This window comes from Crotalus tigris, unplaced genomic scaffold (genome assembly GCF_016545835.1).
Source record: "Crotalus tigris isolate CLP2741 ecotype Arizona unplaced genomic scaffold, ASM1654583v1 scf7180000017631.5181431, whole genome shotgun sequence".
NCBI lineage: Eukaryota > Metazoa > Chordata > Lepidosauria > Squamata > Viperidae > Crotalus > Crotalus tigris.
The window spans coordinates 2,231,262-2,246,219 of record NW_024096525.1 but is presented as its reverse complement, the minus strand read 5'-3'; the positions used below and the strand labels follow the sequence as shown (position 1 = coordinate 2,246,219).

The following is a 14,958-nucleotide window of genomic DNA, read 5'->3' as shown; positions in this document are numbered from 1 at the left end:
TTGTTGATCTTTAACAGCCTCCATCTTGGTGTTGCTTTGTTCCACTTCTGTTGCTTTTGGGGTTGTAGATTCTTTAATTGCGATCAGGGTTTGTATGTCAAAATTTTCAGTAGATTGTATTTGTTGATCTTTAAAGTCCTCTGTCTTGATATTAATTTCTTCCACTTCTGTTGGTTTTTGGATTGTAGGTTCTTTTGTTGAAATCAGATTTTCATTTTGTAGGTTTAAGCTGGAGCCTTTGTCTTTCAGTCTGGATTTAATTATCTCAGTAGCTTCAATAATTTTTTCAAGTATAAGTTTATAATTTGTTATAAACCTGTTGCTGGTCTTCCTCCATTTCTAACATAGTTATAGATAGTCCTTTAGTGAAGACTATTTCTTATATGAAAATCAGTAAATGTTCACCCCCATAGTTCCTAAAAACCAATTTCACTGTCCAGTTGTTCTCCCAGCTTATTATCTCTTTTAGATAATATCAAATCTGGGCTGTAAGCAGGTCTTTAACAAGAGTATTTACTTGCTATACCAAGCTTCACCACAAGATGTCCCCAAAAGCATTTAAAATCTTTTTCGAAACCAGAGCTGGGTTTTTATCCAGTTTTTCTTTTTCATCTTTTTTACAAGTAGATAAGGTGACAGGTCCCCATGAAAGTAGGAATTTTGGGGTCCCCAGATATCAAGGTAATATAAATCCAGTTACTTAATTGTATTTTTCAGAGCTTTATTTTCCCTAAGTAGTCAGACGCCGCCATTTTAGAGGGTGGGAAGAAGACATTCCCTTCCCTCTGTCCTGATGGGGAAAGCGTTTCAGAAGGCTTTTAACAGGAAAATACTTGGGATACAGGAAGGTAAAGTCTCACCCAGTTCTTCTGCAATGTTTTCGAAGTGCTTGGTTGTAATTTTGGCCTCGGCAGGTAGCGGCTTAATGATGGGCCATGTGAATGGCCGATGTTTTCCTTGTCAGACCTTCTGCGATCAATCGGGAGGTCCTCTTCATGCTCGTCGCCTCTCCAAGGCGACTTTCGATCCCTTTCAGGGTCCCCCGGCGGGAGAAAACCGGACGGCAGTGGGAGCGATCGTCCCACTGTCTGCCAGCGCTGTGATCACGAACCGGAAGCTCCCTTTTTTGAGTAATTTCTAGTCCTCACCTCCAGGAACACCTATGATGGATCCAACTTATTGAGTACATAGCTTTGCCAAGCCCTTCCATCCTCTTCAGGTAAAATAGTGACACAGTTAAATCACTGACTCCTTCACACATGACACCATGTTATGAAGTGGCCTGTTTGATTTTTATGTGAATTGGAAACCAGTCATTAAAATTTGGAAACCATGGCTTACAAATTTGTGTTATGGGTGAAACAAGCCCTAGCTAAGACAGGTCTATGTTACCTGTATGAGTGGCTAGGACAAGTTCTTTGTGCAGAATGCCCAGCAAACAAATTTCATGGTGTCTAGACATAAACAATAGGAAAGGAGACTAGATAACTTCAATCCAATATCTCTAGATCTTCCAGAGTATGCCAGAGAGATTTGGGAGACATGTTTTTCATGTGTTCACCCTTGCCCCATTAATGTTGACCAGTTCTTTCTGCCACCACTATGTTTTGCTAGCAGAATATTTCTTCCATTATCTGGGTTGGGGACGAGTTTGTTGGGCTGTGAGGTTTATATTGCTTCTTTTGACCTCGCCAGATCAATTTCACATGTTTCAGATATGTTGAAAAAGACAAGAGAAACCCAGAATTCTAGACATTTGTCTTCCTGTTCTCTTGGAAAATTAGAATTACAAACAGTTCAACATAACCTTAGCCTGAAGCAGATTTCTACTGGTTGGAATGACTACTCACACTTATTTACCTTGTTTTACCTCAAAGCAAACTTAATTAACAAACTGCATGAAATAATCAAGGAGGCCATATTATTATTTTAAACTTGGATTGATTTATTCTATGCCTTGGATAACAATAGCTGCAGTTTCTGATTCCAGAGTGTTTAGAATGCTGAAATCAAAAGCTTTAGAACATGATCCTACAGAGTGCAAAATACTATATAATATCAGCAACACTCCTGAGTACAGCAAAAGAGTACAGCAAAAGAATTACAGCACTGAAACAGAACAATAACAACAACAACATTTGTTCATTTTTTGAAAGAAATCCCTTGATTTGGAAAGGTGCAAAACATGGCATATCGGCATGTGTACTTGAGGAGTTTTTCATAGGAGGATTGACAGGATAGTTTCGTGCGGCCAACGTAACTATCAGATCAGTTGAATTCCATTTGTTCTTTATCTCCGTTTCGTTCTGTCTTCGCCATCAAGGCATGAAGAGAGCAGCAATAAGGAGCTCCCATTTTACAGCATGGGAATTGGTTAGGCTGAAGTCTGAATCTAACACTTTGCACTGCAGTTTCCATAGTTGCTCTGCCTACTTTTCTGGGACTGACATAATATTCTGATTGTGTTTTTAAAAGTTCATGAGGTTGGCTATTGAAATGTCTAGGCCAGGAGTAGGCTTGCTCAGGAATTCTGGGAGTTGAAGTCCACGAGTCATAAAAGAGCCAAGATTGCCTATCCCTGGTCTAGGCCCCCTTCCTTTTCAGTTTGCTTGTATGGTGGTAAATAAATGCATACATTAGGAAATGCCTAAAACCTCCTTTCGCCAATAAAGGAAAATTCAAAACTTGGAGAGCACTTCAACTTTGGAATTTCTTATCATTTGGAGAAGCCGGGGTAGTCACTGCCAACCTCATCCTTCTCAAGATATGGCAATCAAGCATGCCCTTACAGTCAAAGCTCAATCATTTGATATAGTATCTACGGACCCAATGTCCAGATGGTGCAAAATTAGAAGGCTTATTCACGATAAGGTTGGGAATTCTTTCTATATAACTGAAGAAAAGATAGATTAAAATATGTTACAATAAGCAAATCCTAATTAAGTTTTGTGGCTTCTTTCACTGTCGATAAAACAAATTGCTGCATTAAAAAGTGCACTGTTGGATAAAGGTTGAACATCTGGCAATTAGAAGCATTATCAATTCTGTTTCCAGGGACTAAGGCAAGTCAGAAGATATGACATGAAAATGTAAAGGAAGTGCAGCCATCTTGATTTATACTTAGACAAAGACTTCTTGCTCTTTCCAGAAGCTATACATATTTGGAATGTTAAGATTATTTCATTTTCAAGTTTCTGGATATAAATAGAAGCAACTGAACAATTCATCCTGGCTTATTCTTCATCCGATTCATTTAAGAGGGGATCATGAGCATTCTTTTGCTTCCTTAGGCTAAGTCCAATCCCAATTTGTCTGTTGCTCCTTTTATAATTCTTGAAGTAGCTATGGACAATGATAATGATAATTCAATTAGTCCCACCATAGTTCTGTCCAGCTGATTGCTTATGAGGTCATTTGGGGGGGGTAGGAAACTGGGAGGAGCTTTCAACATTCAAAAACCTTCTGCAAACAACCAGGGTAATTGTTCTAGAGGAATGAGACACTATTCTCTCCCCACTATATGAGTAAGAAGGGGGGAAGGGGTATATCAGAAAGGGAAATAACAGGAAGAAAAGGAAAAAGAGAGGAAATGTAAGAGAGAGAGAGAGTGATCCACTCATTTCTCATTCAAGTTCACACCTCAGTGGGACTCTACCCATAGTTTCTCTTTGAAAGATTGTGGCCCTTGATAAACAGGTTCCCCATTCATATGTTATACCTGACACTTGAGAAATCTACTTTGAAGGGAGTTCTGGAGTTGCCTAATGGGATGCTGGAAACATAGGAACTGAGTAGGTACATTCTGGAAGGAAATATCCTCTTCTGGAAGGAAATATCCTCTTATTGAACGTCTCAGACTATGAGGAAACCTTGTCTGATTTTAAAAAAGGAAGCTGTGTCCGACCTGACTTTAAATGGTTCCCACTGAAGGAGTGAAAAGGCAGGTCTCATGGGGAAACCTGCTTCATAAGTCAAGTCCTGCTCAAAAGTAAGAATTTTGCAAGAGCGTCTTCAAAGACCCGCAGCTTTTTAACTCTTAAGGTGATCAGACGTATTTTGATCTTTGCTGTGTTACATCCCCACATAATTAATAGTCTGTCAGGCAATGTAGGGAACTAGTGGGTCCCAACTGGTTAACTCTACAGAAGGCTCGATCCATGCCATGTTCTGCAGCAGGGGTGTCCAACGTTGGCAACTTTAAGACTTATGGACTTCCAACTCCCAAAGTTCCTCAAGCAACCATGGGAGTTGAAGTCCACAATTCTGGGAGTTGAAGTACACAATCTGGGAGTTGCTCAACAAGTCTTAAAGTTGCCTATGTTGGACACCCTGTTCTACAGAGTATGGCTTTGGCGTAGACTGTTGAATGAACTTGAAACCCTTGATTTATTTGATAACCAAGGATTAAGCAAACCAATAAGTGTTTGCAACTTGGTTTCTTTCTTGATCTAAACAATTTGTTCCTGGTCTCTACATGATCGCAACAACTTGTTGTATTGAGGCACCATGCTGTCATTGGACAATCACCAGAGGAAGCAAAGTTTCCTGTATTCCTTCACATACTCTTTTATTCCATTGCAAGTCTCAGCATACCCATTTATTCAAGGACATAATGTTGATAAGGAACATATTATTTCAGAAAACTTACCAATGAACCAGGAAATAATTCATTGCCGTAATGAGGATTGCAAGGGCATAATGCCAGCAAAAGCACATGGTGATGAACATTGTGTTGCTGTGGTCATTCAGATCCCATTCTGGTCCTCCCCATGGTGGATACAACACAAAACCTATCTGGGATTTTTTTAAAAAAAGAGCACTGATGATGTCCTATGCAATTAATAGGCAAGTTGCAAAGATTCTGGGTAAAGCACAAATGCAAAAATTCATTTTAGAAGCTGTCCAGCATAAAAATGATTCATCTACACCTTACTTATGTGTTTTACCCAGTGGTGGGATTCAGCTGGTTCACACCACTTTAGCAGAACCGGTAGCTAATTTTTTTGTTGCCCGGGCCCAGAATGGACTTCCAGAAGCGGCATCCACACAGAGAACCGGTTGTTCATATATTTGAATCTCACCACTGGTTTTACCCCATACTCCTCCTTTCCTACCAATGTCCAGGTTCTTGTGATATTCTAATAAAGAGATTTGAGGGCAGTGAGGCAGTGGTTAAACAGAACTATGATTACATTACTACTCAGAACTTTGTATTACCTAATTTATGATGCCAACAGATAAGATATATATCCTCCCTGGTTTCTGCTGACAGGAGTAAGGAGGAACCTGTGGCTCAAAAGGTGAATACAGTTGCCTAACATCCAAGCTGCCCAGGTTCGAATCCCAGAGGGGTATGACTAGCTGATGAGAGCTAAAGAGCTTGAAATAGCTATACTAGTCTCCCACTAACTCTTTGTATGGCTGATGAGAGCTAATCAACTCGAAATAGCTATCCCAGTCCCCCTTAATTCTTTGTTAGCAATCCAAAAAAACACTCAACACACACACACACACACAGAGACACACACACACACACACACACATGCTTGAGGACATGGCACTGGACTTCCTCTTCAGATCTGCTCTAAGCTGCCCCACACTTATAGAGTAGATTTCAAGGGATTCCCATGAGTTGCCTTGAATTTTAGCTTCTCCATCATGACCAACAGCCAAGCTAATTTAATAAGAAAACTGAAAAGAGAGCCCACCTGCCAAAGCCAGGTTCCTTGCAAGAGAGCCAGGCTGACTGCAAATAAGTCCAAAATCAAGTTGTCATGCACAAAGACTTGTACGAAGCAAGTGGCAACGCCAGCAAAGATGGCCGTCAGGAGCATGGAATGGATGTGTTGATCAAGCATTGGCCGGTGACTGGTATGATATTGGAAGAGGAAGCCTATTAAAATGCAGAAGTTGTTCAAAACTGCTATTGTTTTCAAGAAAGACCTTTGTACCTTAACATTTTTCGTACTAATTTCACTAAACATTACAATTTGCAATAAAAAATAATAATACACATAAAGGAGAATAAAAAGAGAAGTGCAGAAAAAAAATTGGAAAAGGAAGAAAATAAAAATGCTGCAACTAAAAAGAAAAGACTTTCTCCTTAATCACAAGTATCACCATTTTAATAGATCACCTTCTCTTAAAATAGAACAACTGGTCTCTTCTTCCCGTATCTTCCCATATCTCATCTGTCACCTATGAACAAATCCATAAAAACCTCAGCCTCAAACCTGAACATATTCAGTTTATTAAATATCATCAGAGATAACCTATCTATTATAGTCTTGATCAAATAAACCAACTTTCTCTGTAAGCAAAACAGCCTGCCATGTTTTTTTTTTTTAAAAAAAGCATGAATATATCTCTAGCTTTTAATAACAGTGGAAGCCGTTTTTGTGGACAGTTTAGCAAGACAGTAAAAAAAGGACAAACCAAAAATGAAGCAACTGTCAATAAACTGAGTTGCATTACAGGTTTATCCTGTTCTACACAAAATGTGATCCTCAGGGCAAAGTTTAGGGTATACATGCCCTCCAACCACAGGAGAATGACCTGGAATTTTGGAAAGAATGTGGGACAGGGCACTCCTGTTTATGCCATCCCTGTATATCCTATGCATTGACGATGATTTCAGTTAATTCCAATTTAGCTTGGATCAACTCCAATGGGGCAGTGCACCTTTAGCTCTCCTCCCCTCCCAGAAGACTTTGAGTGAAATTTAAATAAGCAACATTAAACTGTGAGAGAGCCAATGTGGCCAAGCCTGCAGGACAGAAACCAGGAGGCTCTGAGTTCTAATCCTGAGGTAGAAACAAAGCCAGCTGGGCAACCTTCAGACAGATACTCTCTTTCAGCCCTCAGAAAAAGAAAGCAAGACCAAACTATTTCTCTCAAATACCTGACTCAAAGGTATTCAATTTTTTTTTAAAAAAAGGTGTGGCTACAAGACAAATTAGTCTCATATCTGGATTAGCTTCTGTTGTTTTATTCAAGAGAACCACAGAGGTGAGATTTTCAGCGTGCATCAAAATAATCAAGGAATACCACATTATTTTCAGATAATCAGATATTTTCAGATAATCAGCCATTTTAGGAAAGAGCAGACGCTGGCTTTAGCCAGTGAGGCATTAATTGCTCTTTGGAGATAAACAAGTTACAGGGATGAAACCTGGGCAATGTAAGACATAGCCAACATTTTCTTGAGCTGAGCTGAGTTAGAATTGGTTCTATCCGTGGGATCTGTAGCTTGCCTGGGAATTGTTTAACTCCCTTCCCATAAATTAGGAAGTCCTATAGGAAGAACTGTGTGTTTTGCATCAAACCAGCATCAGTAGCTTTTAGTGATGGCATTCTGGTCCTTACAACCAATTCATGTTGCTTGTGTCCAGTGTTCAGTGACAGATGTGTAAAAAAAAAGAATGCAGGAAATAACAAAGTGTGAAACAGTTTATAGATGCTTAAGAAAGGCTTGGCTTCCCAAAGTAAATACCTGTGGTTTCTGATTTTCTGCCCCTGAGACTAATGGGATCGGCCTGTGTGAGTTGGCAAACCACATCTTAGTGGTAACCGTTAAAACAGTGGTTCTCAACCTGTGGGTCGGGACCCCATTTGGGGTCGAATGACCGTTTCACAGGGGTCGCCAAACAACGCAGTCCACCATTTTTTTCCCCTTTTCCCTAGCTGTCCTACTCCCTCTTATCGGTGGCCACACCCACTTGGGGGTCACCACAACATGGGGAACTGTATTATGGGGTCACGGCATTAGAAGGGTTGAGAACCACTGCGTTAAAAGACCGTTAAAAGGGAAGTAGCAGCCCTGGTTTCAGCCATCTGCTACATACAATGCAATTCTTATGGATCAGGTGCAACTTCCTTGCACAATGAAAGTGTCTGAACATCCTGCCTTTTTTATATAAATCTGTCTCCCACTCATCTTGGCTTTCCTGCTTCTTCCGCTTTATTTCAACTCATAATGAAGTTCAGATGGATGTTCCAGAAGGATGGATAAGATGTATAACCAAAACCAACATCGGTAACAACTCTCAGGCTCACCAATAACGAGATAAGCTCACAATGACTGAAACAGAATTTTGAAAACCAATTCTGCAGCATCCTTACAATAAAGTGGAATAATGGAAGCCTCACTAATAAAGGAAATACATTTTGAGGTAGTGTTTTGGAAGAGTACTGCATAAAGCACCAGTTTTATTGCTCTCCTGGGGCTCTGCTGCAGGGCAAAAAACAAACAAACAAACAAAGGCAATGCCTTGAGTCTTCAGACACTAATCCATGAAGCTAATGGCCAAATAAAACTATAAGAATAATGAAAAGTCATTAGCCTGCAACATAGGCAGAAGCTAGAGGTAAAATAAAACTACAAACAAAAAATATTTAACAAGCAAAAAACATTGAGCCAGATACAGAATTCTGAATAACGGAGCTGGAAGAGACCTTGGAGGTCTTCTAGTCCAACCCCTGGTTCAAGCTTGTAATCCTATACCAGGAGGCCCCAACCTGTGGGCCACGGCTCACTAATGGGTCGTGATGGGTTTGCAACTCGGCCATATAATGGCCAGCGAGCACATGTGCATGTACATCCTCACTTGCAAGAGCAGCAGGTGAGCACGTGCTTGTGTGCTCCATTTGTGTGAGTAGCAGGCACGCGTGCATGCCGCTCGTAGAAATGGAGCTATGCACGTGTGCTTGCTGGCTGCTTGCACAAACCATCCAGTTTCCCCCCCCCCCCACTACCAGCCAGTCCACAAAGCTGGAAACGTTGGGGAACTCTGTCGTATATCATTTCAGAGGAAATGGTTGTGCAATCTGGAGCACTCTCACTAAATCCACTGATGGTGGTGCAGTGGTTAAGAATGCAGTATTGCAGGGAAACTCTGCCCACAGACTGGAGTTCGATCCTGATGGAGCTCAAGGTTAATTTAGCCTTCCATCCTTTTGAGGTTGGTAAAATAAGGACCCAGATTGTTGGGGGCAAGATGCTGACTCTGTAAACTGCTTAGAGAGGGCTGTAAAGCACTGTAAAGCGGTATATAAGTCTAAATGCTCTTGCTATTGATATTACCAGAGAGGAGGGAGACATCCAAGCTGAGAGAACAGGACAGTTCCTCTGCAGTCACTGAGAAGGTCTTATCTGAGACTCCTGCTTTGTGAGATACATAGAGAGTCTTCTTTAAGGAGTAAACATATAGACACAAATGATTTCCAAGTGATAGGAAACTCCTGTAAACCTTGCTCCTTGAGTGCAACAAAAATGGTACCTAGAACTTCCCAAATACCTGACAAAGATGCTTCCCATGTATTTACTGTCTCTTGGTTTGTGCCTACCTTCCACAAAAAGTGCAATACCAAGCATGAAGCGGTCCAGCCCAACAGGCATTAAGGTTGAGGAATAGGTGACTATATCTGCTGCTCCAGAAATCAAAAAGAATAAATACATGGTGGAATGTTGCCAGTTCATCAACTTCACCCAACTTCGAGGTTGCCCACTGTAGAGATAGAGGTGAGGTCCATCAGGGACAAACTGCTCAGCAAGAATCCCTGTTCAACAGAGACCAAAGTTGATCTGTTAGGGAAAGTTTATCTGAAGGGAAAGTAACACGGTAAATACCAGTGATGTCTGCAGGGTATAGTTAAAAAAAAGTTGAAAAACAGGTAGAGCTTCCATCAACTTTGCTGGCACTACCTGGACTTTTTTTAAAGCACTCCATGAATACCCCCAGCAAAACTAAAGTAGCATTGTATGTAGCAGGAAGTGTTGTGATTTTTCCACTGATAGCCAATACTTTTCTTCTGTTTGATTGCAAAACTTTGTATCCTTTTAGCTAAAACGAAAGCAAGCCTAACCATATAATATATTTTCTTTTGACTTCAAAATGTTAACATGATATAATTTTAAAAACCAACAATAATGACCAGGGGGAAAGGGGGGGGAGAGAAATCCATAAACCGCAGCAAATAACTCCAAGTGCATTGCAGGTGATAAATTTAAGTGGATCTTGAGACAACAGTGCAGTTAAGGATATAATTTGCCTGTTTAATAGGCTAGATATATTCATTAAAACAATTTGATGGTTACCAAAGAATTAAGTGGCAGAATTTATAACATTATTAATTCAACTTGGGATCAAAACTGCATATGGCAAAAGCCCACTTCCTTTGTACAAGTCTTATTTAATTCCTACTTAGTGGTAAATTTAATATCTAATTAGAAATAAACCCTACACAGTTTGACCTCACTGGTTGTGAAATCCAGGATGGTTGATTTTGCACTGTGAAGAGTTATGCAAATAACCTCACTTTTAGTTTGCCCTCCAGATTTTTTTTGATGTAGGTCAGGGGGGTCTCCAACCTTGGCAACTTTAAGACTTGTGAACCTCAATTCTCAGAGTTCCTCAGCCAGAATTCCTGAGAGTTGAAGTCCACAAGTCTTAAAGTTGCCACACAGAGGAGGGTGTGTGTGTCAACTTATTTTCCAAAGCAGCAGAGAGCAGGACAAGAAACAATAGATGGAAACTAATCAAGGAGACTGCTCTTTAGAAGGCCAGATCCCGAAGTTGAAACTCAAATACTTTGGCCACCTAATGAGAAGGAAGGACTCACTGGAGAAGGGCCTAATGCTGGGAAAGATTGAGGGCAATAGAAGAAGGGGACGACAGAGAATGAGATGGCTGGATGGAGTCACTGAAGCAGTAGGTGTGAACTTAAATGGACTCCAGAAGATGGTAGAGGACAGGAAGACCTGGAGGAATGTTGTCCATAGGGTCGCGATGGGTTGGACACGACTTCGCAATTAACAACAACAACAACAACAACAGATCAAGGAGAGAAGCAACCTGGAATTGAGGAGAAACTTCCTAACAGTGAGAACAATTACTCACTGGAACAGCTTGCTTCATGTGGGTGCTTCATCACTGGAGGTTTTTAAGAAGAGACTGGATAGTCACTTGTCTGAAATAATATAGGGTCTCCTGCTTGATCAGGGGGTTGGACTAGAAGACCCCCAAGGTCCCTTCGATTCTGATTCTAAAGTTGCCAAGGTTGGAGATGTAGGTGATTAGTTTGCTTAAAAGGCACACATTCAAAGCAAGGAGAGCGATAAGCAGCTACCCTCAAATTTCTTAAGTCATATTCTGAGTCTTACCTATCAATGTTAAGCCCACTTTGACTGCCCCTTCAATGACCTCCACTTGTTTGAAGTTCCACTGTATGTGACCGTTCTTCTTCGGTGTCCTGCTGATATGTTTTATCGAGTATTTCACTGACCACCAGAGGCCAAACAATAGAAAGAAACTCCCTGGAAGAATGTGGCCCTTAAGATTTGCCATTCTGGTCCCCTCAGCTCCTGGAGCAAAGAATATCCTGATGTTAGAATCATTCAGAGAAGTGTAAATTGGGACCCCAGTACGCTGACTCCAGTACAACTGAGACTGTGAGTCCAGTACAACAATTTATGAAGAAATAATAGCTTCTGGAAAGAACAGGGACTGGAATAACTGGTTTCTGTTTGGAATTAATTCTTCACTTTCAGGTTTGAAGTTCTGAACTTATTACCATCTCAGTTTGCAATTCCTCTACCAGTTTGAAATGTGTCTTTTCTTTTCTTCTTCTTTTTGAGTCAGACCAGGTCAAGAATCCAAGGAATCTCCCATATTTTGGAAGTCTATATCAATATAGACTTTGGAAAGCCCTTCCACAATCTTTACTGCCCCCTGTTGAATTTGTTCTGAGTCTTGAGTTCTTTTAACTATACCCAATTTAGGGGATCCAAAGATCCAATAATACAAGTCTCCAGACAATACACACAAGCAAGCATTCACAGCTATTACTCACCACTCCACTTTCCCCCACTGCCACTCCTACTAATACTACTCTTACTCCTATTACTCTTTCCAGCTACTTCAAGCTGTTTTATTTCCAAACACTTCCTTTCTTCTTTTCCTTTCTTCCTTCCTTCCTTCCTTCCTTCCTTCCTTCCTTCCTTCCTTCCTTCCTTCCTTTCTTTCTTTCTTTCTTTCTTTCTTTCTTTCTTTCTTTCTTTCTTTCTTTCTTTCTCTATTTCTCTATTTCTTTCTTTTTTCTTTCTCTTTTTCTTTTTTCTTTCTCTCTTTTCTATTTTTCTTTCTTTTTTCTTTCTTTCTTTTTCTCTCTTTCTTTCTCTCTCTTTTCTTTCTTTTTTCTTTCTCTCTGTCTCTTTCTTTCTCTTTTTCTTTTTTTCCCTTTCTTTCTTTCTTTCTTTCTTTCTTTCTTTCTTTCTTTCTTTCTTTCTTTTTCCCCTCTTTCTTTCTTTCTTTCTTTCTTTCTTTCTTTCTTTCTTTCTTTTTTTCTTTCTTTCTTTCTTTCCAGCAGAACAGGCCCTGCCATTTACTAAACAACCTACTTTCTCACAGTCTTCCACCATTCTGTCAAGGCCAGAGCAAAATTCCTCTACATATGACTGTTTTACCACTGATTCCTTAGGAAATCCTCTCTGTATCACAGAAAGGCAAGCTTCTGGTCATGACATCCACCAGTCTTTGCTTATGTGCAAAAGAATACAATGCTCCTCTCAAAGTCCACGTAGAGATTTCTTTCAAAGCAAATATATTTATGTTTTCAGCTTTTAACCTTGCATCAAACTAATCGTAAGAAACTTGCTCCTATTTTTTTTATTTTCGTAGGCAACAAAGTCACTTAAAACATAAGATGTATTTATACAATGTCCTTCTTCCTTATCTTTAATTTCTATTTTATCTTTTATTCATTCTGTTCCACATGAACCATATCCAATTGATTGTCCAGTAATTTTTCAATTCCCTCAAAATTTGGTTCCAGGGATTATAACAAATATTTAAAATAGAAATTCCATCGCTAAGGATATAAGGTGTTTGTTTTTCATCATATTGAATACCACAATCTAGGCCAAAAAGAATAATCAAAGTTTATGATTTCTCAGTGAAAGTAAAGAGGAAGGTCATACATAGAGAGCTCTTCTGATATTTGTTGTTACATCCAAACGAATCAGCACCACGCTTAAGTAAAAACACAGAAATATTCACACAAAAGGCTAAAGGAAATTTGTTAAAGGGAACAAAAGGAGAAATTTCCTGACAGTGAAAACAGCTTGACTTCCAATGTACCACCTTGGACAATCTCTTAATAATTTACTTTTTATTGACACCGCTGATACGGTCTAAGTAGTTTTGTGACTGCAATTCAATTGTTCAGATTAGCAACAGTGTACAATTTCTGTGGGCATGGCAACAATCTCTGTTCAGGCTGTAGTTAGATGCACTTCCCTTTTAATTTTGAAATAAATCCTTTTGGATATTCTTCCCCAAAATAATGGCTTGGAGACTGAGGATAAGAGGTTCTTGCGTTAGGAAAATGTTTGTAGTAAGACGAATACACAATTTAATCCTTTTAGGCCTGGGTACGATCTCCAGTCTTTCAAAAATTAAGTTCAATATTTCTGTGAGATCAGCTTTGGTCAAGATGAATTCCTACGACCATTTCCAGTTCTATAATATTTGAATCTAAGATAGAGGGGTCTCATAAGATCTGACAGAAAGCATTTGAGAGTATCTGACAACATTATTAAAAGTGAGCTAAGATGGTCTCAGGAGGTTTCTAGTGATGGACTGAGGTAACCTGTTGCTTCTCCTAGTCAAGGAGAGTAGGAGAATCAGACCTGCCTGTCTTGGAGTTGATTCTGAAAAAGAGTCACAGATCGGACTTTGCTCTATAGAAAAAGGCTTGGTGTCATCAACTTCCCCAGTCATCTGCTGTCAAGATGGGACTGGGCGATCTGGTAAAGATTTTAACGCAGCCTATCTGGCTCTATTGGCCTGAGAAAGACTGTGCTGTTGAGGATGTAATCATTTCTCTCTAAGAAAGAATACAAAATAAGATTTTTTTCAGCTGCATGGGAACTGCTGAAACTTCTTTTAAGTGAGGTGTAGGCATACAATCCGCCTTGCCTACCCTACAAGGTTCCATCCAAACCTGGCATTTATCTGACATAATATATATATATTAGTAGTGAAAATAAAAACGTGATTCCTGGGTGAATTCATAACCAATAAAAACGTGAGATGATATTTAACTAGTTCAACCCATGTTCACCTCAAAGTCAAAGGTCTCAGCAGAACTTGCTTAAATTAGCACAAATGTTTATCTCTTTTCAGGTTTATCAATAAAATTGTTTCAAGAAAAATCATATATATATATATGATATATATATGAATAATATCTTTATTTGTTTATGAATTCCAAGGGTTAGGAGGAGGGTTAGAATTGGAGAAGGAGAAGGAGAAGGAGAAGGAGAAAGAGGAGATGAAGAAGGATAATAATAATAATAATAATAATAATAAGAAAATAGTTTTTACCTAGTTCAAGTGGTTTAATTCCTACTTCTAGCTGTTGTAGAACTCAAAGTCTACCTCTTTGCTCAGCAGAAAGACTGCTAGTGGCAAAGCTTTGGAGTCTTTGACGAAGAACAGCGTATAACATGATTCATGCCACACCCACTATAGAAACGAAAGGACATACTTTAACTGCCATGGTAGATTTCAAAGTCTATCTGTTCAGAGTTGCTGGTGGCAAATTTGTTTAAAATCAAGGTGAAGGAGCAACAGGATAACAAGCACTCTGGGCCACACTTTCTGGAAAGAGAGAGAAAGAGAGAGAACAAGAGACAGGTGGATTAGAACATCAGATCTCTCTTATGAAAAAGCTATCACCAAAGTATGAATGGATTTCTTGCTAATTTTACAATCAGGGGTAAAGGAACCTGCATACATTTCCTTTCTTCTATTCAGCCAGCTCTTATCAGCCATAATTTTCTTTCAGGTTCATATGCCTGGGTGAAGATGCCTAGTCATCTCGGTTTAATAATCCCAGGATAAGAATCAGCTAACTTCCTTCTTCTCATTGGGTGTTCGCTTGTTTCCCATACAGTTT

The 14,958-nt window shown here is 39.6% G+C and overlaps 1 protein-coding gene across 1 annotated transcript; it reads right to left on the bottom strand.

Annotated features, from left to right (window-relative positions):
- Positions 1-1,921: 1,921 nt before the first annotated feature.
- Positions 1,922-14,958, bottom strand: TMEM45B (transmembrane protein 45B). The gene is made up of 7 exons (XM_039334518.1): positions 14,797-14,958; positions 14,385-14,660; positions 11,162-11,362; positions 9,346-9,558; positions 5,709-5,893; positions 4,649-4,794; positions 1,922-3,342 (listed from the first exon to the last, which is right to left on the bottom strand). Exons 3-7 carry the CDS (start codon positions 11,343-11,345, stop codon positions 3,234-3,236), a joined length of 837 nt encoding a protein of 278 aa, XP_039190452.1. The 5' UTR covers positions 11,346-11,362; positions 14,385-14,660; positions 14,797-14,958; the 3' UTR covers positions 1,922-3,233.

Bases quoted from the DNA above. Each gene is read 5' to 3' on its own strand.
- TMEM45B (XM_039334518.1), bottom strand. From the start codon at position 11,345: ATGGCAAATCTTAAGGGCCACATTCTTCCAGGGAGTTTCTTTCTATTG. The intron at 5,894-9,345 runs GTAGGCACAAAC...GCATTTTAATAG, and splicing joins TATTGCACTTTTTGTGGAAG to GCTTCCTCTTCCAATATCAT. The intron at 4,795-5,708 runs GTGGGCTCTCTT...AAAAAATCCCAG, and splicing joins AAGGAACCTGGCTTTGGCAG to ATAGGTTTTGTGTTGTATCC.